Here is a 23,986-nt window from a genome sequence, read left to right on the forward strand (position 1 = left end):
AAAGAAAAACCCAAGCCAAGTGGCCCAGCCCCATTCATTCCCAGTTGAGGGCTGTGCCCCTGCCCCTCCGGTGACACTGAGGAGCAGATCTCCACCAGGAGGCGGTAAAGTATAAACAAAGATGTGGAAGTAGGAAGAAGCCCACACAAAAGGTGCTTTTCCCACCCTCTGGCCCTAGGACCCACCCTGCTCGGGAATGAAGGGGAATTTCAGGGCAGGAAACATCAATAAAGAAACAACATAATGTCAAAGAAATAACACGGGCCCAGGATTCAACTGGACTCCTGCCTCTTACTAGTTGTGTGACCTTGAGCAAGTTTCTCAATGTGATTAAACCTTTGTTTCCTCATCTCTTTAATGGAGATCATAATTTCTACCTAAGAGGGTTACTGTTGATACTAAAACAATATAGTTAGGTAAAGCTGGTTTTCACTTTATAAATTTCATGTAGGTGTAAACACACACACACACACACACACACACACAGCAAAGAAAAGAGGTGTTTTGCAGACCAGCCTAACTTCCAGTTGTTACATAGAGCGGGTGGAGCAGGAGATTGACAGTAATAGCTAAGATGTGGAGGTCAAAACAATTCACAATTACTTGGTCTTTGTAATTATCCCAAGGAACAAAAGAAGCTTTATCCGACTCCATTTTATAGTTACTGTTTATCTGGGCAATGCAGTGTGAATGAGAATGAAGATAATAATAAGTCACAATCCTAATAGCAGTTCTCACTTATTACACTCCGACCGAGAGCCATGCCCTGTGCTAAGCATTTCTCCTAGGAACAGCCCCGTGCTTTGGGTACTATTATTATCCCCATCTTCACATGTGAAGCAGGCTCTTTCTTGCTGGAACTAAAGAAACCAACAAAAGAAAAGCCTTTGCTAAAAACAACAAAAACTTGGAAGTCATTTTTCTGTCTCCTCCACAAGTGATTTTTAAAAGTCACTGTAAAGTATATCTGTGGAGAGAGAGAGAATACAAATACTTATTAACTAACTTCAACAAGTCAAGCATGATGGTTGATGTGTTCAGATATTCTCTCTCCTTCAATTTTCATAATAACTCTATTGGTTAAGCATCAAAATGCCCACAAACATGAGGAACTGAGGCTCTGAGATTAAGGAACAAGGTCAAGTTCACACCGCAGAGGGGCAGAGGCTAGGTTATACCTGTGCTAGCAGCCCACACCTGTGCTTTCCGGAGGTCGTGCTTCTTTCCCACTACACCACTCATCACGAGTAACTGAAGTCTAGTTTTTACTGGACGCTGTGAGGCCAGGAAACTCTCCAACACTGAGATCAAATACGGCGTTGGCACATCACCTCTGACTCCCTGGTTTTCCCACCTAAAAGCAGGGAACATGTAGCTAACTCTGCCATTGCCCTGAGCCAAGGGATCGTAAACTGACTGCATCATTTCCTGCGTTTTATGACATGATGCAATCTCACTGCAGAGCCCAGGCATTCGGCCGAACTGGGAGGTGGACTCCGTGTTCCAGTGTAACCAGTTGGCTTGATGATGGGGCACGTAAGTGATCATTTCCCTTTTCTTTGTGTGGAGTTGTGCACAAGCAATTAAGAAAAATAAAAAAGCAGAAGTGTGAGGTCCATTTCCATTAAAGCTAGGTGTCAGCAGAAACCCAAACCTCGAAATACAAGAAAAGGCTGCCAAGTGATGGCGAGTGAAGAGAGGTGCGTTCAGGAGAACGCAGGCAGAACACAGAGGGAGAGGACCCCACAGCCACCTTCACTGGCTGAGGAGCAGCGAAGGCCACACCGACGTTCACAGGAAACGCCAGGAGATGCGGGCAGTGCCAGGTGGCCTGGAGCAGGCCCTCGTCCCTCCCAGCACAAACCTCCCACAAATAACTGGGCCAGGGAAGACTCGACTCCTGTAAAGGAACAAGCACAGAGTCTGCACAAACATGCTGCAAAGATAAAGGGCGAGAAGTAACTTAAAAAATAAATGGAAGGTCAAAAGAACACTCACCAGGAAAAAAAAATGTTATAAAACAAAGAATTGTCACCAAATATTTTCTCATGAACTTAAGTAAAATAAAGTGATGGAACAATTTCTGTGAAGCAAGGGCCTAAAGCTCACTTTTGAGTGCTCAGGGAAGAGGTGGTGGGAACAGGAGGAGATAACATGTGACCTGCAGAGCTCAGGGAGGAAGTGGGAGAAACACCAAAGAAATGAGGACCAAAATGAAAAGAACATAAAAACTAAAAGACAATGATGAAAACACAATCAGGGACATGCAGGGTAGAAATTAAAAGAGCAAAATAAATAAATAAAACAAATAATAAAGTTTTCTAAAGAGAAAATTATATATATAGGTGGGCAAAAATAGGTTTACAGTGGTTCATGTGGGGAAAAAATAACATGTAGGTTATGATTATTACAATAGCTTCATTAACTGTTTTGTATATTCATAAATGTAAACCTACTTTTGCACATCCCTGTATATAATTCACATATCTATAGTTCATCTATATATGAAATGTGTATAAATGGAGTTCCTGAAAAGAAAATCAAAATAATAGAACAAAACAAATACTGAAGGATATAATTCAAGAAAACTTTTCTGAACTGTAAGATAAGAATACACATAGTAAAAGAGCATCCTGCATCCCAAGAAAAAAACTGACCAAGACTATCAATCAAGATGTATCCTCATTACTGGACTTCAAAGATAAGGAAGGAATACCTGGAGCAAAAAGACCTAGTCTCTTAAAATGGGAAAACTATCCGGCTGGCCTCAGATGTCACCTGAGCCATATCCAGCTCTAGACAATGTGTAAATTCTAAGTCCAGCTTTGAAGATCAAGGTGCAATGGAGGAAAAGGAAAGTAGTCTATAGAAGCCTAGAGAACAGTCTCTTGTTATTCAAACAAAGCAGGCAGCTGTGTTACTGTGGACTGGCAAGGTTTTTGGAATCACAGACCTGGGCCCATCCTGACTCCACTACTCACTAGTTCTGTGACTGTGGTCATCTCACACTCTGTACCTTAGTTTTCACGTCTGCAAAACAGGGACAGTAACCCCTACCTCCATGCATTAAATGACATAATATGCATCAGAGTGCTTAGCACATGGTAAGTGATTAACAATTATTTTGACTTTTAATCTTCAAAGCCATCCCCTGTTCCAGAGCAGTCCCCACCCCCTAAACCCTCAGGATGCTGGGGTGTTAAAGGGTACCGTGGCTGCTTGTGGGATCCTCCCCGACATGAGCTGGAAGAGGGTCTGCAGTGGGTCGTTGAGCGCCAGTGTGCTTGTGAAACTGTGGAGAGAGGTGACCATCAGCGGTGACCAAGCCAAGAGAGCCTTCAACCCATTGCCTATGAGGCACAGGCCTCGGATATATTTCTGTTTGATTGTAGTCGCTTCTTTTGGAACAAGAGTTCCTCTGCTTTTCTGTTGTGCTTTTGTCACACCCACTTTTTTGGGGAGGGCAGGGGGGTGGGAGACAGAATCTTCACCACACACCCCAGGCAGATCCCATTGTTGAGGGAGATTTTCTGCACCTTGGCACTGACACCCTAACTCTTGAGCAACCCTTTCTATAGGCCTCCCTCCACCGTGGAGGTGACCCGCCAACATTTCAAAGGGTCCCAGAGAGCCCTAGCAGTTAACCCGCACCTCTTCCCCTCTTCCCTGTGGGCCCCTCCTTCCCAGCCCCCTCCCCGCTACCGCAGCAGCCCTCCTCCATGCCCAGCCCGTCGCTAGCCTGGGTCTGTAGAGCTTTTACTAAGCACTAAATAGCCATTTTCAGTAACCAGAGAGGCCTAGAACAGAGACCAGCAACGATCATGATGACAAACCAAGGGATGTACTTAACAGTCATGTGATAAGCTCTACAGCTGAGTTGAAATTTAAGCATACTCAGAAAGAGAGATTTTTCGCAATTTACCGGGCACCATGGAAAATCAACGGCCCAAGGCAAAAATCTGCAGCTGAGATGGATGCTACAATGTGGGGAGGTGGGACAGTTTCCAAACCCGAAGGAGAAGCACCCCAGAGCACCGACTTATTTAACAGCGCCCTCGCCTCGCAGGCTCAGAGCACATGTGGCAATGGAGCTTTGGTGCTCTCCACCAGTCCAGTCCCTGAACAGAACAGGGTGTGTGCAGTGGGGGTACCAGGCCCTGGGAAGCCTGAGGGTTGGTGTAAGAAAGGGACTCCATGGAGGCCATCGTGCAGAACAGGCTCCCGGGGGTGTGACAGCCTAAGCCACAGACTGAACTTAGAAAGTCCATCTTCTTAGCCAACCCTCTGCTCAACAAGGATGCCCGGCCGATGTAAATAAAGTGAAACTAAGAGGGGAGCTTCCCAGCTTGAACCAACACTAGACGATGAACGTTGTGAGGTGCCCTCCTTCTCACTGTCTGACCCAAGCCTGCTTCTCCTGGGAGGGTCCCTGCCACAGGTCTGTCCCATGGAGGCCATGAGAGCCTAAGGGACTATTCAGAAACCTTCCCCAGCACCCCTACACCTACCACCTCCAGTGATCCTGATGCTCTTTTGCTGTTTCATCCGCTTTATTCCAAACTGCTGGCTGTGTACTCACACCTCCATTCCTATCTCATCCTGGTTTGGGCATTTGTCCTGGTCCACCTGGCACCCGGATCTTGGCATGCTGGCATGATTTCTAACTAAATGTACCCCTTTGGTCTTGTTAACTCCCACCACCCTAGATGAAGACTTCCTGATCTAATTCCCAGTCCCATAACCCCTTTCCTACCACAGCTTGTGGTCCTGCTACCTGTATCCCTACCTTCTCCTCAGCACCCATACCTCCATTGCAAGACTAAGCAATAGACATGTACTAATCCTCAGTCCTAAGGCTCTGTCCATTAACCTCACATGATCATTTGTATTCCCTCACTCATGGAACTATCTAGAACAGCCCCTCCCAAGGAAGAAGGCTACTGCAATATAGAAACCTACTTACTCTGTGGAAATCCTGACTCTTAGAAATATTACTACAATGTCTTATTCAGCTTGGCAGGTAGAATGTGTCTGTATCCAGATTAGAAGGATGTGGGGAAGAGAAATGCTACATCCAGCTCAGAAAACAGAAACTGGAAAGATGCTTGGGCGGGGGGGCGGTTCTCAGTGCATCTTGGATTTCGCCCCACTGTCCCCCACATTTGGTGGGGGAGGTCACCCTGCTCCACTGGTCTCCATTGCAAGTCCCCAGCTCACCCACTCATGACCCAGTTGTAAGTCCTTGGGTCCATCTTGCTGGACAGGAACAAAGCATGGCCCCACAAGTGGTTCTTCATGGCCCACTCCAAGGCTTCCTGAAAACAAAGCATCACATTCAATGTTTCTCGCTCACCTTCCCCTGTGCTTAGGTACCACTGTCCCCTGAGCACGAAGACTCTTAGAGCCTCATATGGGAAATGGGCTTTAACGGGCATGTATTTCTAAGTTGTCCCTTTCTCCAGCCTCCACTTTGTCAAATCCATCATGCTATTTCATTAGCTCCCCCTCAAACATAGCTTCCAATTAGCCTTACTGCAAGCAACAGTTACACAATACCTTTATGAACCTGAGCACCAAACATGAGAAGCACCTCCCCCCGAGGACTGAGTCTCAAAATACAAGTAGCAAGATGGTACAGTTACCCTCTATATCCATGGGTTCTGCACCCCCAGATTCAACCAACCTCATACATTGCTGGTAGAGTACACTGGTACAACCTCTAACAAGGCTATTTGTCATTATCTACCAAAATTACAAACCATCTACCCTTTGACTCAACACCTCCACATCTAGAAACTTGTCACACCTATACTATCTACACAAGGCAAATGGCAATGGGTAGTCATTGAGGCACTGTTTGTAACAGCAAAAGACTGAACAGAATCTAAATGTCAATCTATAAGGGTTTAATTAATTATAATTTGTCTATAGAGACCTGTGCAGCCATAAGACAAAATCATAATGAGGAAGATATTTATATAGTATAAGGAGCAGGGGTCAACAAAATGTAGCTAAATTCAACCCACAAGCTAAGAATAGTTTTTACATCTTTTAAATGAGCGGGGTGTGGAAATAAAAGAACAATATTTCATTACACATGGAAATTATATATAAGACAAATTTCTATGTCTATTAAGTTTTACTGGAGCACAGCCATGCGCACTCATTTACATGCCATCTGTGGCTGCTTTCACAGGAGAGCAGAAGAGGTGGGGGCACCATTTCCCCATTATATCTCTTTTTATCTTTCGATTTTTTAAAAAATAAAATTGATTCAAGTTGATTTTAATCATATATTCAAATATTTAAGTTAATTTAAGGCTTTTGTAAAATGTGAGTTTGACTTCAAAATTAAACAAGGCATAAAAACAGGTAAATACATGAGGTGATGGATTTGTCACTTAACTCGATGGGGGGAATCCTTTTGCAATGTATACATATATCAAATCACTACAATGTACACTTTAAATATCTTACCATTTTATTTATCAAATATAGCTCAATAACAAATGTAAAGAAATAGTGTAAAAATAACGTTGTCTAGTTTACATACCAAAAAAATAAGCAAGACATCACTTCATCTGCTGAAGTAAAGTGTTCAATATTGGCAGGCACACCTTAGATACAGCTGGTGGGGATACAGCTTGTAAACAAACTTTCCAGAAACTAATTTAGTATATACGTGAAGAACTTTTAAAAAGTGCATGCCCTTCAACCCAGTAATTTCACTTATAGAAGTTTATCCTAAAAAGACTTATGTGACATGTGCTAATTGTATAATTTATAATGGGTGACAAAATAGTAGATAGCCCACATAGTTGACAATAGTGGATTGGTTAAATAAAATATGATGCCCTCATATGTTGGAATATTGTCCAACCAGTTTTTTTACTCATGTAAAATCTTTTTTATTGAATTTATTGGAGTGATATTGGTTAATAAAGTTATATATGTTTTAGGTGTAGATTTCTATAACACATCATCTGTGTATTTTATTGTGTGTTCACCACCCCAAGTCAAGTCTCCTTCCACCACCATTTATCCTCCTTATACTCTCTTCTACCTCCTCCCACTCTATCCAACCATTTTTTAAATGATACATTTTAATGCCATGGGAGTATTTAGAAAAAAATAATAATAATTTTATTTTATTTTGAATATACGTTATATGCATAGAAAAAATGCTAGAAGTAAATATATCCAAATGATAACTGGTGTTATCTTTTAATGGTAGGATTAGGGGTGTTTTTATTTTCTTCTTTGTACCTTCCTGAACTTCAGTGCTATAAAATGAATAGATATTCCTCATCTAATTGGAGGAGGACTGAGTGGTGGGGACAGACAGTGGTTACTTTTGTAAACAAGCCTGCTGAAGCGCACTTGCCTTCTTCCTTCCGTAGTAGAGCAGCTTAGTGAATTTCTCCACGATCTGGGCTGGTGTCTCCACACTGGGGGGAATCTCCCCAGTGAGCAGGTTTGGGGTCCCTGAGCTGAGCACTGGCCAGTCGTCATCGGTCAGGTTGATGAGGTTGGCCACGGGCGGCTGCCTCTTGTACTTCTCCAGCTTCTTGCAGTCTTGCATCAGCAGCTCCGCAATGTCAGACCCCACCATGGACTGCAAGGCAAAGAGGGTCATCCTGAGGGAGAAAGAATCCTCTTCATCCTCAGGGAGGCAGGCCAGGCTAAAGAAGTAGGCACGGAAGGGCCTGCCTTCTTCCTGGGGAGGCCAGCACTGGATTGCTGTGTCTCAAACTCAGGTGCCACAAAGGTTATCAGAAATGTGCACACTCTCATAGGAGTATCATCTGGCTGGTGCAGTAACCCAACACCTTCACCATAACCCAGGCCAGTAGAGAAGGGCAAAGTGAAGGTCAGTGTTGGCAAACTGGCATTGACATCTGAGCAATTTGGGAGACCACGTGTTGCTTCTTTACTATTAACTTTTATTATTATGTCATAAGCCAAATCATACTTATCCTAGGAAGGCTTACATTTTAATACAGCCTGCTCCTGCCCACCCATCAGAGAGGTGATACTCACCCCATTCTGTCGACAAAGCAGAACCAACAGTTGCCATAGTAGAGCTGCATCTCTGCTCCCGGGTGTCTCCGATTTGCGGCTCTGAGCTGCTTTCTGCTGGCAAAATGTCATGATGTCCACCTTGTGGACGTCTTCCCTATGGAGAGATTTCAGGGAGCAGAGGGTGAGCAGGCAGACTCTTCCCCATGCAGGACCGTGGGCTCCTCCCATAGTGTGAGGGTGCTGGATGGACCCAACAAGCCAGGACCAGGACAGGGATAACAAGTCTATACTAGTAGCTACAGGACAGTTGTTTCTTTGTGGAACAGGAAGAAACTTCAGATGTTCTCGCATATACTCTCTCCATTTTACAGATGAGGAGACTGAGGCCCCGAGACCTGAAATATCTGCCTTGGGTAGCAGGCAAGAGCACTCTTTGTAGTCAGACAACTCTGGACTTAAATCTAGCTTGCCATGTCTCAGCTTACAAAACTTTCTTATCTCCTCTGAGCCTCAGCTTTTCCCCCTAAGATCAGAATAATTTTAAAAATCTACCTCCATACAAAAAAGAAATTAGCAAGTTATGTAGCACATATTAAGTGCTCAATAAACAGGCAGTATTATTTGCTTAAGACTATTCAATAAAATCAATGCCCAGTTGGGACCAGTATCCTAGTGTCCAAAATACCCAACTTGGTGCTCTACCCACATCTGTATAGCCGAGTGTAAGAAATAGACACACTCATTTTTACTTAAAAGAACTGTCAAAATACTAAATGGGGATTTTCTTAGAGGGGGAGATCCAGGTTAAGAATACATTTATATAATGGTGTTGCTATTTAAAGGGCTTCCATGGGCATTAATCTCACTTGTGTCTCACGGCCACTGCCTGGGGTGGGCAGAGCCAGTGTTACATCATTTCTTAAAGGGAAAACTAAGGCCAGAGAGAGTTAAATGACCTGTCTGCCTGGTATATCTAGTTAGTAGGATGCCTAGGGCCAGGACCCAGTTGTTCTCACATCAGTTAGGACACTCCACAGCAAAAGGCACTGTGAGTATTTATCAGGACTGTGCATTTAAAAGCAGTTCTAGCTCAATCCTGCAGAGGGCAGACTTGCACACCATCCAGGAATTCACAAGGATCAAGTTCCCTCTCCAGAAAAAGGCAAGCCTTTTTCCCCACTATGATCCACTCGTCTGTGACGTCCCAGGCGGTGCTGCACTTCCGCACTAATGTCTATTAGGAACACGGAACGCTAAAACCTCCCACCATGTCACCTCTGTAAAATGGAACTGATTTCAGATTTTTAAATCTTCACATTAATTGTTCTTCCCCCTCTTCAACTATTAAGTTGCTTCTCAGGCCACATTAGGCTCTGTCTGGTAGCACAGAAAATTCTACTCCAATGGGGACAGACATTTTCTTTCAAAGAAGCCAAGAACAAATCCCCCCAAAATCCTATTCTTGGCAGGAAGACTGTGTAGGTCTCAAAAGCCTTTACTTGGCTGTTCATATGTAATTTACCTGATCAGGGGTCCTGAGAAAGTTCTCATCTCTTCTTGTTCCTCAGAATCATTAAGAATAACCTGGAACAAAAATTAGATTTGTTCTTCGAGACAAGGTCCATCCAATGCCCAGTATCAGAACCCAAGGCTGTGGTCCCAAAGTGCAGCTCATGCCTCCTGGAGAAAGCGAGCTCTCCAGTGGCTGAAACTGAGCCAATAGCATCTCAGGGAAACGTAAGTCCAGCATCACTTCTTTCAGAGAAGATCCCCACCCAGTTCCCCACAAGAGCCCCCTGTTCCAGGAGATGCCCAGGCTCAGGCAAAGGGGAGCGGGGAGCATTCTGGGGACAAAGACTCTTATTTACCTCCATGCTGTGCAGTTCAACAAGGGCCGTTTGCCCGTCACTGGGAGAGTTGGGACACACACACACCAGCTGACCTCCTGGCCCAAAACTCGCAGGCACATGAGGGACGTAGAACTTCATGGGTGCCCTGGGATCAGCTGCCGAGTCAGCCTCTGACCAACAGACACAGGTGAACACTGTTAGCATGACTGCCACTGCTTTTCTTTGCTTAGCAGGATGCCACAAACACATTTCTGTGTAAATTCCACCTGGTACCCGGATAAGATTCTGGGTGGGCTACAGAAGTAGAAGCAGATTTAAGCCCCTGAGAATATGTCAGAACATAATGCAAGGATGTTATGGTTGGTCCAAATGGTAATAATGCACAAGGCCCAGACTCTTGGCAATGGAGAGAGGCCAGGACTAGACAAGTCAGCCACATCCAGACAAAGCGATAATGCTTTGTGGCCTGCCCTTGCTTTACCAACCTGACTCCAGTCCTAACTTCCTTCACCTGCTACTTAAAAGCACCAAGGCGTGCCCGGTGATGGCTAGGGGCAGGGTTCCCTACCAAGAACCCGCTATGATGCAATGTCCAGTAAAGAGAAAAGGTGGGAAACGGAGCCAAGCTGACCTCTCTGCCCAGGAGACCTATGTAAGCAAATGAGGCGAACAATTCTCCACTCTTGGAAACCAGGGTAAGGTGTCTTTCCAAGAAACCTGCCCCCAGCCCTCATCCCATCAGACTCAAACAACTCCTTTGATCACTTCAGCACCCACCAGCCTTCACTGGTCTCCAAACTGTTGAAGCCGTGGGGACATAAGGCTCGGAGGCATCTGCCATGTATTGACTGAGCTCATAGCCACTGGAGCTGAGACCAGACTCGTGCTGCTGAAGAAGGTTGGACTCGTGGGGCAGAGATGGCTGGAAGTGAAAACAACAAAAACACATGGGAAGAATCAGAAACAGATTCAGGGAGATGGTCCTCCCAAGTGTTCCAAACTTTTGAATAAATACAGTGAATGTGAATGTGTTGAAAGAAAAGGGATGGATTATTCGATTGACAGGTGTTTGCTAAGGGATGCATATGTCACAGTGGAAAGAGTGCAGGCCTTGGGCCCAGGAGGGGCCAGGAGGCCTGGAATCAAATCCCAGCTTTGTCAATATCGAGCTGCTATGACCTAGTGACAAGTGGCTTGGGCTCTCTGAGCTGGGTACTCTCATCTATAATATAGATAATCATAGCTGCCCTGCATAGTTCAAGTACTTAATCATGCATTCATTCGCCAGCTATTTAATGAGCACCTACTATGCTCTAGGCACTGTGCTTCCCCTGGGGATATAAGCACACAAAAATTTCATGGAACTTACCTCCTTGGAGGATACAAATAAAACATTGGATGCAAAAGCTCTCTGTACACTGTAAAGTGTTGTATGTGTGTGGCTGCTTTCATGATAGCATGTGGCCTGCCCTACTGAGCATTAGGTATACAGAAGAAACTGTTCTCAAAAATCATACAAATCCAATCAGGGAAACAAAATTTATACAAGACTGTCAAAAATTAAAAGCTGGTCACCACAGTGCCTTTGCATCTTTTCCATAAACCTAAAATTTTTCCAAAATAAATGTTTATTTTTTTAATTTAAGAGCTCCATTTTATGACCCAGGTGATATAAACAGTAAGATTTTAGAAGACAGAGACGGTCTTCTAAAAAGTCAAGACAGCCCAGCTGGCATGGCTCAGTGGTTGAGCATTGACCTATGAACCAGGAGATCAGGGTTCGATTCCTGGTCAGGGCACATGCCGAGGTTGCAGGCTCCATCCCCAGTGTGGGGCATGCAGGAGGCAGCCGGTCAATGATTTTCTCTCATCATTGATGTTTCTATCTCTCTCTCACTCTCTTTTCCTCTCTGAAATCCATAAATATATATTTAAAAAGAATGCTTTGTAAAAAAAAATAATTAATAAATAAAAATTAAATGTCAAGACAGGCTTCAAGCTCTGCTTTTCAGCCCTGAATTAAAAGATTCCAGCAACTTCCCACTTCCTGGGTGAACCAAACTGCTGGCAGCCTCTTCTCTGTTTCCCAGCACCTCAGAGTGACTTGCGTGACATTTCCTGATTCAGCCAATTTGACAAAAATGCAAAAGGGCCAGATCAGGGTCCCAGGCCCTTCGGATTGAAACAGAAAAATGGGGAAAAGAGGAGGGATGAGTGGAGACTCTGCCAAGAGGGGAAGAATTGGACCGCTCAGTCTGCTGGCCACGGAGACCCCACCCCCAGGGCTCTGCCCTGCCACTGCTGACAATGTAGTTGGGAGGCACTGTCACAGGCCACCAGCCCCCATGTCACTTCAAGTTACCTTATTCTTCTGGGCCCCAGTTAGCAGACTCTCCGGAAGCAGGTCCCCAGGCCACTCCTGTCCAGAGTTAGAAGCAGGGCTGTCTCTATAAGGGTTCCCACTCTGAGATCTGCAGCAAAAATGACAGGAGAGGTGAGAGGGGGTCCTGGGCAAGGCTGAGCTGCTCTCTGCTGGAGGTGGTTCTGTTGCCGAGTGCGGACAGGTGTCAGGTCGGCCTGTGTGCTGCAGGGAGAAGCACTGTCCTTCCACTGACCACCTCAATCTGTTAATACCAGGAAAACAGGGCCTCCTGGGCTCCCCAGTGCAGTTACTAGAAGCTGCCCCGAACCCTGCAGAGAAGGGTGGTCCCTGCTGCCTGACTTCTGGAATGACTTAAATCAGAGCAGTCGGATTGATGGGTTCCAGGGTAAAGGTGCCAGGCCTAAGGGCACCAGGCCATGTACTAGTACAAAAGGCTGTTTCCGTCCCCTGCTCGCCTGATCCCAAAGGATGTCCCATTCTTAGGGCACAGGAGTAGGCAGAAGAGAAGCATCCCAGCCCCAGGCAGGACCCAGTCATGAGAACTTTTGCAAGGCCACACCTGTCCTGCGACCAACATAGAACAAAGGCCCTGCTTTCTGATGGACCTCAAGAATCAGGACTCAGACTAGCCCAGGTTTGAGAACCACATCTCTGAGTTAAGAATCTCTCCTCCCAGGGTTCCTGTTCACCGCTGGTCTGGGCCATCCTGGGCTACACCTCCATCCCCGAGAACAAAACTCCCACATCCCCACAACAGAAGCGGGCGGGCTGCCGGAGATGTGGGCCCAGCACCAGATGCTGTAAGATTTTCCTAACAGAGTTTGAGTTTGGCTGAATCATGTTGACCTGGCCTCTCCTTTCACACTTACTGGAACTGGGTCTCACTGTTTGCTCGAAATGGACTATTCTGGTTTTCATGAGGATGTTCATTGAGGTACTTTTGATCTCGATAGTCTTCATGCCGGATATAAGGACTCGCTTGCCTTGGCACTGCACCCTCAGAAAAAAACAAAATAAAGCAGGTCATTTCCTGTTTGTGAAAAGTTCCGAAAAGACACTTGCAAGGTGTGAAGCTGAGTTACTGGAGCACAGTAGGTACAAAACACATTTGCCAAAATGAATAAAATTCGTGAGAGCTAATGATGAGATGCCCCTCAGTCCTCCCTGAACCAATTAGCATGGCCCTATACAACTGTACAATGGTGAGATCGTGTGTGTGAGTGTGTGTGTGTGTTGTATATATATGTTCAATGTTGAGACAGATTTCTCTTTGCTAGCAGCCATTAGCATATACCTAAAGCCTTACTATTGTATAGGGTATAAATTCCTAATGGCACATATCTGCACCCTCAGGGGAAATGGTGGTCAGACTCATTACAGGCCAGTCACACACTTGAGGACGTCACTGATACTTGGTCAGAGACTATAATCTTGGCCATAAAGAGAAGCAGAAGAAAACACGTGGATGAAGTGCAAACTATCCAATCTAATAAAAGAGTAATATGCAGATTGACCACCACTCCAACACACAATATGTCTGCCCCCATGTGGTCAAAGATCCTGCCCCCATGTGGACACAAGATGGCCACCACAAGATGGCCAGCAGGGGAGGGCAGTTGGGAGGCACCCGGCCTGCAAGGGAGGGAAGTTGGAGGCGATCAACCCTGCAGGGGAGGGCAGTTAGGGGTGATCGGGCCGGCAGAGGAGGGAAGTTGGGGGCAAACAGGCTGGTAGAGGAGCAAGTAGGCATCAATCAGGCTGGCAGCGGAGTGGTTAGGGGGTGATCAGGCTGGCAGGCAGAAGTGGTTGGGGCAATCAGGAAGGCAGGCAGGCAAGCAGTTGGGAGCCAGCAGTCCTGGATTGTGAGAGGGATAACCCAGTGGGATCGGGCCTAAATGGGCAGTCGGACATCCCTCGAGGGGTCCCAGATTGGAGAGGGTACAGGCTGGGCTGAGGGACACACACACCCCTCCATGCACGAATTTTGTGCACCGGGCCTCTAGTCCATAATATTAGCAGCATAATGATAGTTTCAGTACTATCATCTGCACGTACAAAGAAAAACTGGACTGCTTTCTGTCTCTTCTCCTCGAGACAGCAAGCAGTAGTGTCTTTGCCATGACCTCATCTGGCCAAGAAAGAGGTAGGCAGGGGCAGGAGTTCTTTCTACCCTAGTAGAGCAGGTGCCCAAGGTGAGGTTCTGAGCATCGCTCCCTTGGCCTCTGCCCCGCCTATCAGACCAGCTGCGCCACCCCAAAGATTTCTGGGAGGTTATTCTATACCTCTTTCTTCTGGTTGCTGCTGTGGGTGCCCAGGATAGTAATAACTTCCATACGGATATTCTTCCCTTAGAGCTGGAGAGTGATACCTCTGGTATGGATCATCAATGCCTGGCCTAAAATAGCACAGAGAAGGTCAGTCATTTCAAGGATGAGTGTGGTAAGAGAGAAACCAATGGAAGACTGGAAAAACAACTTCAGAGGACAGAATTGTAGCCCTGGTCTAGAACCTGCTTAAAAGGCACAGTTAATTCTAGATCCCATGCACAGAAAATCCAGACCCAGAGCAGGAGTACGAACTTTGATTCAGAACTCAGCTGGGATCTTCATAGCAAAGTGTCTCATTCTTCCTCCCCATGATTCCTCTTACTCTTCAACTGCCTACATCCAACCACACAAGGTATTATCTTAGAAAGCCCTGCCCTGATAGTATCCCAGAAAACCCCTTCCAGAGATGAGCAAGAGGCCATTATAATTCCCAGGCATATTACTGATGGAAATGAGATGAAAAGGTCAGCTTGAACTATCTTAAATCTGATTGCTTTTATTGCCTCTGTCCTTAACATACCTTCCTTTGAGAATTCAACAATACGGAAAGACTGGGAAAAGGAATTTCAGATTGTTAGTATTTTCATCAATTAATAATTCTTTAGCATTTCATAGGGGCAAATTCTTTAAAATATCTGTCATAATTCCAGTGCTGAATCTGTAGGCAGATAAATATCACCCCACCTGGAAAAGCCAAAGTGGACACAGGTGGCTTCCAACATTCCATAAAACATTGCATCCAGTGCTCTCAGAACCCAGAAGTAGGAATTCTAGATTCTCCAACCTCGAATTGCCTCATTGAGACCCCTTCCTTCTGAATGTGGAGCCTGCAAGCTTACATCTGCTTTCTGAGGTTGATTTTTTTTAAGTTCCCATCCAATCATTAAATGCATTTTTTTTCTGGATGCCTATCACATGTTAGATACTGTTCTAGGTACTAGGGCTCTTGTTGATGCTGGTGGTGTCATACTAACCCTGCATCAGAGTGGCTCAAAGACAGAGGAAGTTTTTATAGGGATGCCTAGGAGAGGCTATTCCATTGTCTACATATAGTTACAGTATTGCCTTTTTTGTAATCCTGGAATAGAGGGTTTCATCTGCTCTCTTTAATTTCACCATTCTCTCTATCCTCTCCCCCGCCCCCAACACCCAATCTGATTCTGATGGCTTCTTTAAAGCAGCCCCACCAGGGGATACAGAAAGGGGAACTATTCTTTTCAGTCAATTTGAGAGAGCAAAGGGCTTAGCTACATCAATGTCATAGGGTGGAAGAAGAAAAAGAAAAAACAAAGAGGAGAAATAAGAGGAAAAGGAAGAAGGACAGGAACAATCTGTTCGTAAGCACTCAGGAGAGTTGGGTCAATTCCAAGCTCTAAAACCATACCTTGAATACAAGTGAGGGTGATAACCCCCTTCGTAATAGTCCACCCCGGCCACAGGCTGATGCCATTCCCCAGGCCTGGGTACGTAATGAGGCTGCTGGTGGTCTGCCTTGGGGTCCTGCTGTGGCTGGGAGCTCCTTCGGATGTCTTGCCATTGACGGAACCTCTCTCCCTTGTGCCAAGAGTGAGGAACAGGCTGATGATATCCATCTCTCCGAAGGCCTCGGTCTGGACCCTGGGATGGGGCCGGGGGCCTCCCCCGGGGCTGCGGCGGCAGCTGGGGAATCCAGGGCTCCATCCCTGACCTTCTGAATATCTCTCTTTTTGAGTCAGTTGTATAGTTATTTTATCTTCCTACAAGAAAAAACAAAATTATCACTTTAGGTTTATATCCAAACATGATGGTTGGTTGAGTTTTTTTTATAAAAAAGCACTTATGGTTATCAAAATCTATATAAAACAAATCACATGGCCACTGATATAGAAACATCTGGAGAAAAATCTCAAACAGATACATGAAATAAATAGCAGACTAGACAACTACTAGTATGTGGTTGTTGCTTTAAAAATTATAAGTATAATTAGTTGGAGCAATAATAGATGTGGGAGACATGAGAGACAGAATAGTAATAGATGAAGCTCCAAAACCCTATCAAAGTATTCCAATTAAATAAATGTCCATTTATTCCACCAGCAAATATTTATTCAACATTTACTATGGGGATTCTATGCTATCATGGAAATAGAGTGGGCTTAGATCTAGACCAGAGGTCAAATCCTAACTCTGCCACTTATTAGCTAGTTAATTAGTTCAAGCCTCAATTTCCTTATCCATAAAATGGGGATCGTAAAGACTAGCTTGCAGGGTTACTGTCAGAATTAGAGATAACTTATGAAGTGCCCAATTCACTATCTGGTCTATGGTAATTGTTCAATAAACAGCAGTTAGTGTTGGAGATAAAGGTGGGGGTAGTGAGGGTAGCTGAAGGCATTTCCTAAACAAAAAGAAGCTTAAATTGACCTCAAGAGACATCTTTCCTGAATCCTTAAATTCGCCTTTAGTACTCAGCCCTAAAACAAGGCCATGCCTGCCTCTCCCCCAGGGGACCCAATAAGACAAAAGTTTGGGATTGCCTCCATAACCACCCAGAGAGCCATGTCGTGGTAATCCCCCTGGCTGAGATTTAAAACCTGTAAGTCTCCCCAGAATCAAACTGATTTTCCCCACTTATTCTTCAAAATGGGAAACAGCTCCAAGTTCAGACTGCCTTCCAAGCTCCTTGGCCCATGTCACAGAGGAGTGCCCCCCTCCAGCTGCCCCCAAAGGAAGAGCTCACACCGGACCTCACTGCTGCTCAGGGATCCCCTTGTGTCGGGAGAATTCGTTAGCTCGGTCAGACCCTGTTTTTTTCTCTGTTGGGAACTGTTTTCAGTTGAAATATTCTGATGGAAGCCACTTCACTTGCTCCCACTCCTGAAGCTCCCAGCCTAAAATAAAAATTCTTATCAGAACAAAAGGTCAAAGGGTATGTGTGGAAATCAACATGTCACTCTGCTCAAATGCCATAGAGGCAGGGTCCACCGCTATGAGCCGAGGGCTGTAAACAGACCAGCCCAGAAGAGCAAGGCGCAGAAGTGCCTTCCACCTCAAGATCAACCCCCGCTCAGGGAAACTAGCACCCTTTTCCCCAGGTTAGCCCACTTTCCTGAAAAATGCAGGCTTTTTCTAGCAAATTCCAGCAAAGGCCAAATGCTCCAGACACGGTGAATGTGTGTGTAGGTCTTTCCTGAAGGCCCGAGGAACTCAATACCATTTGGACACATGTAAGAAAGTCTCTGTCACCTTGTCCCCAGATATTTTCACTGGGCAGCCTTCCCTGACTGCAAAGGCACAACACCCAATCTCTTTGCCAAAATCCCATCATTTTGTTGCCAAGAGATATCAACTCCAGTAAGTTAGACCTCAGGTTATAATTAAGTGCAGCAACCCAAGGGCAACTAAGATTCTCAGAATGAAGGCATTCCATCCACAGTGACAATTCACACTTGCGAGTTCACATCCATGACCCTCCCTGGCCCCAGTGAGGGCAACGTTGCCTCTGCTAATCTGACAGCCCAGCAAGCACAGGTAAGAGAGAGGACACAAGGTAGCTAGGTTCCCACACACCTGCTCTGACGCCTTGCCACCTTCCTTCAGCGCGGCTCCAGGAACCTGGCCCAAGAGTGTCTCCTCTCCTTGTGGAGACTGACAAAGTCCAGGTGCCACATCTACCAAGACTCACCTGGCCCTCCAATCTACAGCCACTCAGTTACCTTTGCAACTGCCCGGCCTCCATGGAGCTGATTCACTGGGGCAAAGTACAGCCAGGCCACCGCTTGTGGGACAGGCCTGACCTGGCGTATTTGCTCAGAGCCCTGTCAGAGACTGGTGCTTCTGTTTGCCTGGTTGTGGGCTGAGCCAGGTTCACTCACATGTGAAAGCATCCAAACCCCACAGCAAACAAGGAACAGAGGCCCCAGGGAGAGGAAACCCAGAAAGCCCGCAGGCAGCCTGGCCTGGCCAGAAGAGCACAGCCTTGGGGCACTGACTTGGGGCTCTGCCACTGGCTGGCTCCTGACCGAGCCTGTCTGAGTCTCAGTTTCTTCTGTAAAAGGGGAATAACTATACTTAGCTTATGATGGTCACTATGAGGAGTAAGTGCTGGTAAAATGGCACACATATAAATAAATATGCCCTATATATCAGTATTATTTTTTCCTTTTAAAAAAGGTAAGGTATTTCCACTGGTTGAGGCAGAGGTACCCATTGGTGGGTTGTAAATACCTGGTCTCTCTGGTTGGGGTTTTTCTCACTCATGTTTCTCTCCACTGGGTTCTGTTTGTGTATCAAGAGTGTTATCTAAAGGAAGTTAAATCTAATTACTGGAGACACTGAAAAGTTTTCTATTACAATAAGAAAATAATTTCTTGTATTTACAAAATACATTTTTCAGCATTATTAAGATAATCACAGGAAGCTCAAGTCTACTTTTGAATTAATATTTTAAAATGCAGAAAATCATGTCATATACCTTAAACTTACACAATGTTATATGTTAATTATATCTCAATAAATTGGGGGAGGGGAATAAAATTCAGCATTTACCCCAAAAGTTTTTTTCTTTCTCTCAACCAACACTTACTTAGTCTCTATAAGATACCAGGACTTGACACATGTAAATATGAAGGACAGAGTCCTTGCCTTCAAAAAGTTTGGAGCAAACTAACCCCCCATGTCGTTACTAGTCCAGGGAAGATCACATGTGGGTCCCGTGATCAGATACATTACTGTACCTGAACTATAGATCACTATGAGGATATAGAGGACATAGTTGTCTCAGCCCCTCAACTGACTCCTAGGGCCTGACCATAGAACGTAAAATTCTCTGACCGACCGTTGACATGGTTTCTTACCCCACTGGGGTCAGAGAATTCTGCCCTGAAGTCTGGTTCATTAATGGGCGCACTGCCGTTTTTAATCTTCCTGGGAAGAGGTGCTGGAAAAGGACACACATGGACAGCAGGAAGCAGAACATGGTTAATTATGACACAGACTCAGATATACAATTACGTGTTCTCACATCTATATATATAAAAGGCTAATATGCAAAGTAACTCCTCGGGAGTTCAACCAAGAAACCAGGAGTTCGATCGATCGCTATGACGTGTGCTGACCACCACAGGGCAGCACGGAACAAAGGAAGGCCCCGGCTGGCAGCCGGCAGCCAGGGGAAGGAAGGCCCCAATTGGCCCTGGTTGCCGGCCAGGCCTAGGGACTCTACCCGTGCACAATTTTCGTGCACAATTTTCGTGCACCTGGCCTCTAGTATCACAATAAGGTTCATGAGAACCTGCTGTGACACTTTTGGCTTCTAACAGGATGTTAGTCCTGCCCCAAAACACGGACTACATTACTGGGAGGCTAACTCTGGCACTTCACTTTATTGATGATAAAACTAAGATCCAGAGAAGTGAAGTGATTTATCCAAAACCACCACCGAGCTGACCAGAAGCTCCGTCAGGGTTACACTGGTGTGAGGGAGTCACCTTGCAATGGCTTTACAAGGGCTGATTATGACTTACGCAGGAATCGTGCGAGCCAGTAACGAAGCCAATGGTAACATCCACCATGGTGGGAGTATTTACATAGCAACTGTCAAACGCTGTAAAGTAAGGTGGCGGTGGCGGTGGCTGTGTCCAGAGAGCCAGTTTACCAGCATACAGATTACAACTCCAAACTCCTAGTTCCTGACTCAGCATTCTTTCAAACTCAAACTCGCGAATTGCCATTCTGCTGCCAGCTTTCGTTGCACATCTCTGCTTTAAACATCTAGCTCAATTATTCCAAATGCTCTTTTTGTGACATCCCAAAGCATCTCTAGTTATCTCAAGAGTAGTTATGAAACTCCTCAAACACTCACCAACCAAGATCAATTTTAATTAGCTTTAATTATTGTATAGACATACGGCATACAACAGTTATATGGGTCATGGAACGAAATAGGTCATGGTGGGCTCTCATCAGCCCAAAAGCTTTGGGATTTATCGGTCTCTGCCTTGCCCAGCCCACATATCTAGTTACTAAATCTCTCAACCTGGCAGTTCAATTCCTCCTGGTTTCCAACCAAATTTACCCAGCTTGACAAATACATTAGCAGCTCGCCCCACCAGGAGGTGGGCTAAAATTAGTCTTGCCACCCACACCCTGCTTGCAGTGCCCTGGCGTGATCCCACGGGCTCCCTCGTGCTGGAACAGCGACAGACTTCACATTGTCCCTTCCCCAAGCGTCCCATCCTCCTGCCTGATTCCTGCTCTGCATTTCAACTATGAGCCAGAACTGGAGCCCTGGTCGCTTGCTAATGTATGTGAACTTCCTTTCCCGGTCCCTGCATCCTTTCCAAATGCCAGACCACCAATGAGGATCTTGCTTCAAATAGGAGTGACTACCCTCTTTTGATACCTGTCTAACAAAAGCATCCTCCCTGCTAATAATGCTGCTAATCTCTACTCACCAGACCAGGGTGAGCATTTGGTAAGAGGCTGGAGAAACGTTAGGAAGGTTTGGGTGGGCTAGTGCGGAAAATAGGAGTGGGCTTTCCCTAGGAACATGTCCTCAGGGTAACAAGTGGGCTACCACTTTGACGGACTTGAAACTCATGGGGATTTGAACATCTGAGCTTCATTCCATGCTATACTCAAAGCGCCTGGCACAGTACCTGACATCTAACCGGAACTCAATAAAGTTTTTATTTGTGAATGAATGAACATTTTAAATGTTTAGTAGCAATAACCTAACTGTATAACTGTATCCAGTAGTTCTCACATCATGAGTATAGAGTGAAACTTTGATAGGAATTTTCTGGAAAAAGGAAAAGAGAATGCTGAAGCATTGAGTTGAGGGGACTGAGCAGAGATTAACCAAAGTGATGCCATATGGGGCATAAATGAGACAAAATCAGAATTAAATGACCAGCATACCTTGTTAAACTACATACATCTAAAAGACACACTCCAATCAGACAGTGAAAGAAAAATATTAAATCACCATTTTAAAAAAAAATCTTAGCTAAAATGGGAATGACTGAAATAATGTCCACGCTGCATTTCCAACAACAGCTGATACACAAGGCTCTTTTTAGTCAGCAAGTGGCTCGTATCTCTGTCTCCAAGAATGAATCAAGGGGTAAAGGTTTAGCGCAGAGCAGCCTCTTGACCCCAGCAAGCCACCTGGAACCAGCCTCGGAGGCGGAGCTTGTGGCTTCAGCCGGACATTGGCCTCCAAAGCTGGGACCCTTTCCTTCAGGGGAGCTGGGTGTCAGACAACATGCACAGTAGCGTGTGCCACTCAGCAGTCCAATTATCAGGAAGGGCATGTGCCAGGAAAACATGGTCTGAGGGCCAGAGACAATTAGCCTGGCACAGGCACCATAAGCTACCAGTGCCAGTCCTGGGGCTGTCGCTCTTAGCACAACCTCAGGAGTGAAGGCTTGGGCGCAATTCAGGTTTCCTACGGGACTGAGGAATCCCGTGTATGAGCCCGACAAAAAGGCTCCTTGAAATGCCACCTTCCTGGCTGCCTGCAAACCTGCCCTCCTTGAACCCACCTCTGCTGCCAAGAGCCAGAGAAGCAATGTGTCGCTCAGGAAGAAGAGGGAAGCCATTCTTCTTTATCAGCCCTGGGCTGGCTGAGGTGGCCCCACCTCTCTCACTTTACCCGTCCCACTTTATCGGTGCCCCCTGAACCAGAATGAGTGGGGTGGCAGATGGATGCTGCTGTGACTTCTGACCTCACGGCAAGCTCCACGGCACAGGTGACTCATACACCCACTAGATGAAATAAAGGGCTGTGAAGTGCTTGGAGTGTTCTCCGAGCTCCCAAGGTCAATAGGACACATTCCCCAGAGGAGCAGTACCACCTGGTGGCCACGGAACAAGGCTGCCAGGGTGTGAATCTCAACCCCATTCCCTGCGTGAACTCGGGCAAGTTATTCTGTATCTCCTATTCCTCTTCTGTATGATGGGGATAAAAATAGAACCTACTTCCCAGAGTTATTATAAGAGTATAATTAGATTAAAAACCTACAAAGCTCTTGGTGTACAGTAAGTGCTTAATAAATGTTAACTGTTCTCCTCTCCCTGGAAATGCTCTAACGTGCGTAGGAAGCGTTCTGCACAGTTTATCAGGAAGGGATAAATTGAGTGCCCATGACTGCAGTGACATCACACTTTTCCTTTACACTTGACCCAGTGCACCCCCCATTGAGATCAGGGGAACATAGAGAATCTATGTCACACCACTACACAGGAGCGAAAGAATGGCTTGAGGTTAAAACATCAGAATTAGAAACCTCAGGAAAGTGCAGCCCAATTCTTCTCACACTTGAGTACTTAGAGCCCCAGGGACAATGCAGGATGTACAGGACAAATACCAGTTTTATTGTACCACCAACTCCAGGATATGTTTTAATTTTAAATAAACATAAGTTCTGTATAATTGGATATTATGGAATAACATTCAACTTTGTGTTAATTTTTACAATGAAGTATGAGATGTCAAAGAAATTTCATACTTGCAATGGGACAGACACACACACACACACACACACACACACACACACACACACACACATTCATATACACATACCCTGGACCTCCAGAAGTCACTCCAGCCACTTGGTGGAAATGCTTAAGAAACTCATTCTGAACAAGAGCAGACATCAGACACATAACGAATGAGCTGGAAGGAACCCATCCCTGCAGGTGACTCAGTGTCTAAGGCAGGGAAACTCAGGCCCTCGCTCGCACACAGCTTTCAAGCTCTCCACTGCTGGGTAAGAATCCTCTCTTCTGTGAGACTCTCTCAGTTTACTGGCACAGAAAGTGTTTGTTCTCCAGTGGAGGTACATCCTCAGGCTCCTTATAGAAACACCCCAAAACTTTAGAGTCAAGATGCTCCTCCTGATATACCACACACATGCATGATTCAAACTCTCATCTGAACTCTGAACAGAAGAAAACATGCCACTCTACAGCTTTCTTACTCCAGGTTCCATAGTCCTGTTTCTGTTTCCTTATAAAATATCGTTCTCTCAGTCACTTTGGGGCATAGCAAAGGCCTGGAGGAAAGGAAATAGGAATCGAAGCCTGGACTTAGTTAGTTTTAACGGTGCCATTTCCCAGCCATATGCCTTCGAGGAAAACATAATTCAATCTCAGCCCTGGCTGGGTAGCTCAGTTGGTTAGAGCGTCACCGATAGACCAAGGTTGCAGGTTCCATCCCTGGTCAGGGAACATACAAGAACCAACCAATGAATGCAGAAATAAGTGGAACAACAAATCTATGTATTTCTCTCTCTCTCAATCCCTCCTCTCTCTCTTTCTCTCTCCTTTCCTCTCTCGCTGAAATGAAATCTCTATGAACTCCAGTTCCCTTATCTTTAAAGTTAAGTCTAAAAAGTACCACACAGGGCCTCATGAATGTA

At 45.6% G+C, this 23,986-nt stretch overlaps 1 protein-coding gene across 4 annotated transcripts in view; it reads right to left on the minus strand.

The window, feature by feature from the left end:
• The window catches only part of SEC16B (SEC16 homolog B, endoplasmic reticulum export factor), a 45,857-nt gene that overhangs the window by 16,733 nt on the left and 5,138 nt on the right, over window positions 1-23,986 (minus strand). The window contains exons 1-12 of one of the 4 annotated variants that reach the window (XM_079762127.1): window positions 17,309-17,440; window positions 15,967-16,318; window positions 14,538-14,650; window positions 13,125-13,245; window positions 12,235-12,343; window positions 10,650-10,794; window positions 9,891-10,042; window positions 9,545-9,606; window positions 8,041-8,176; window positions 7,385-7,615; window positions 5,218-5,315; window positions 3,211-3,292 (exon numbers count right to left, since the gene is read on the minus strand). In XM_079762127.1, coding sequence (XP_079618253.1) covers window positions 3,211-3,292; window positions 5,218-5,315; window positions 7,385-7,615; window positions 8,041-8,176; window positions 9,545-9,606; window positions 9,891-10,042; window positions 10,650-10,794; window positions 12,235-12,343; window positions 13,125-13,245; window positions 14,538-14,650; window positions 15,967-16,262 — 1,545 coding nt within the window. In that variant the 5' untranslated portion in view covers window positions 16,263-16,318; window positions 17,309-17,440. Of the gene's footprint in view, window positions 1-3,210; window positions 3,293-5,217; window positions 5,316-7,380; window positions 7,616-8,040; window positions 8,177-9,544; window positions 9,607-9,890; window positions 10,043-10,649; window positions 10,795-12,234; window positions 12,344-13,124; window positions 13,253-14,537; window positions 14,651-15,966; window positions 16,319-17,308; window positions 17,441-23,986 lie in introns of those variants that run through there. The other 3 variants (XM_079762126.1, XM_079762128.1, XM_079762129.1) reach the window with 3 other exon arrangements.

The sequence above is a fragment of the Cnephaeus nilssonii genome (genome assembly GCF_951640355.1).
Source record: "Cnephaeus nilssonii genome assembly, chromosome: 21".
Classification (NCBI taxonomy): domain Eukaryota; kingdom Metazoa; phylum Chordata; class Mammalia; order Chiroptera; family Vespertilionidae; genus Cnephaeus; species Cnephaeus nilssonii.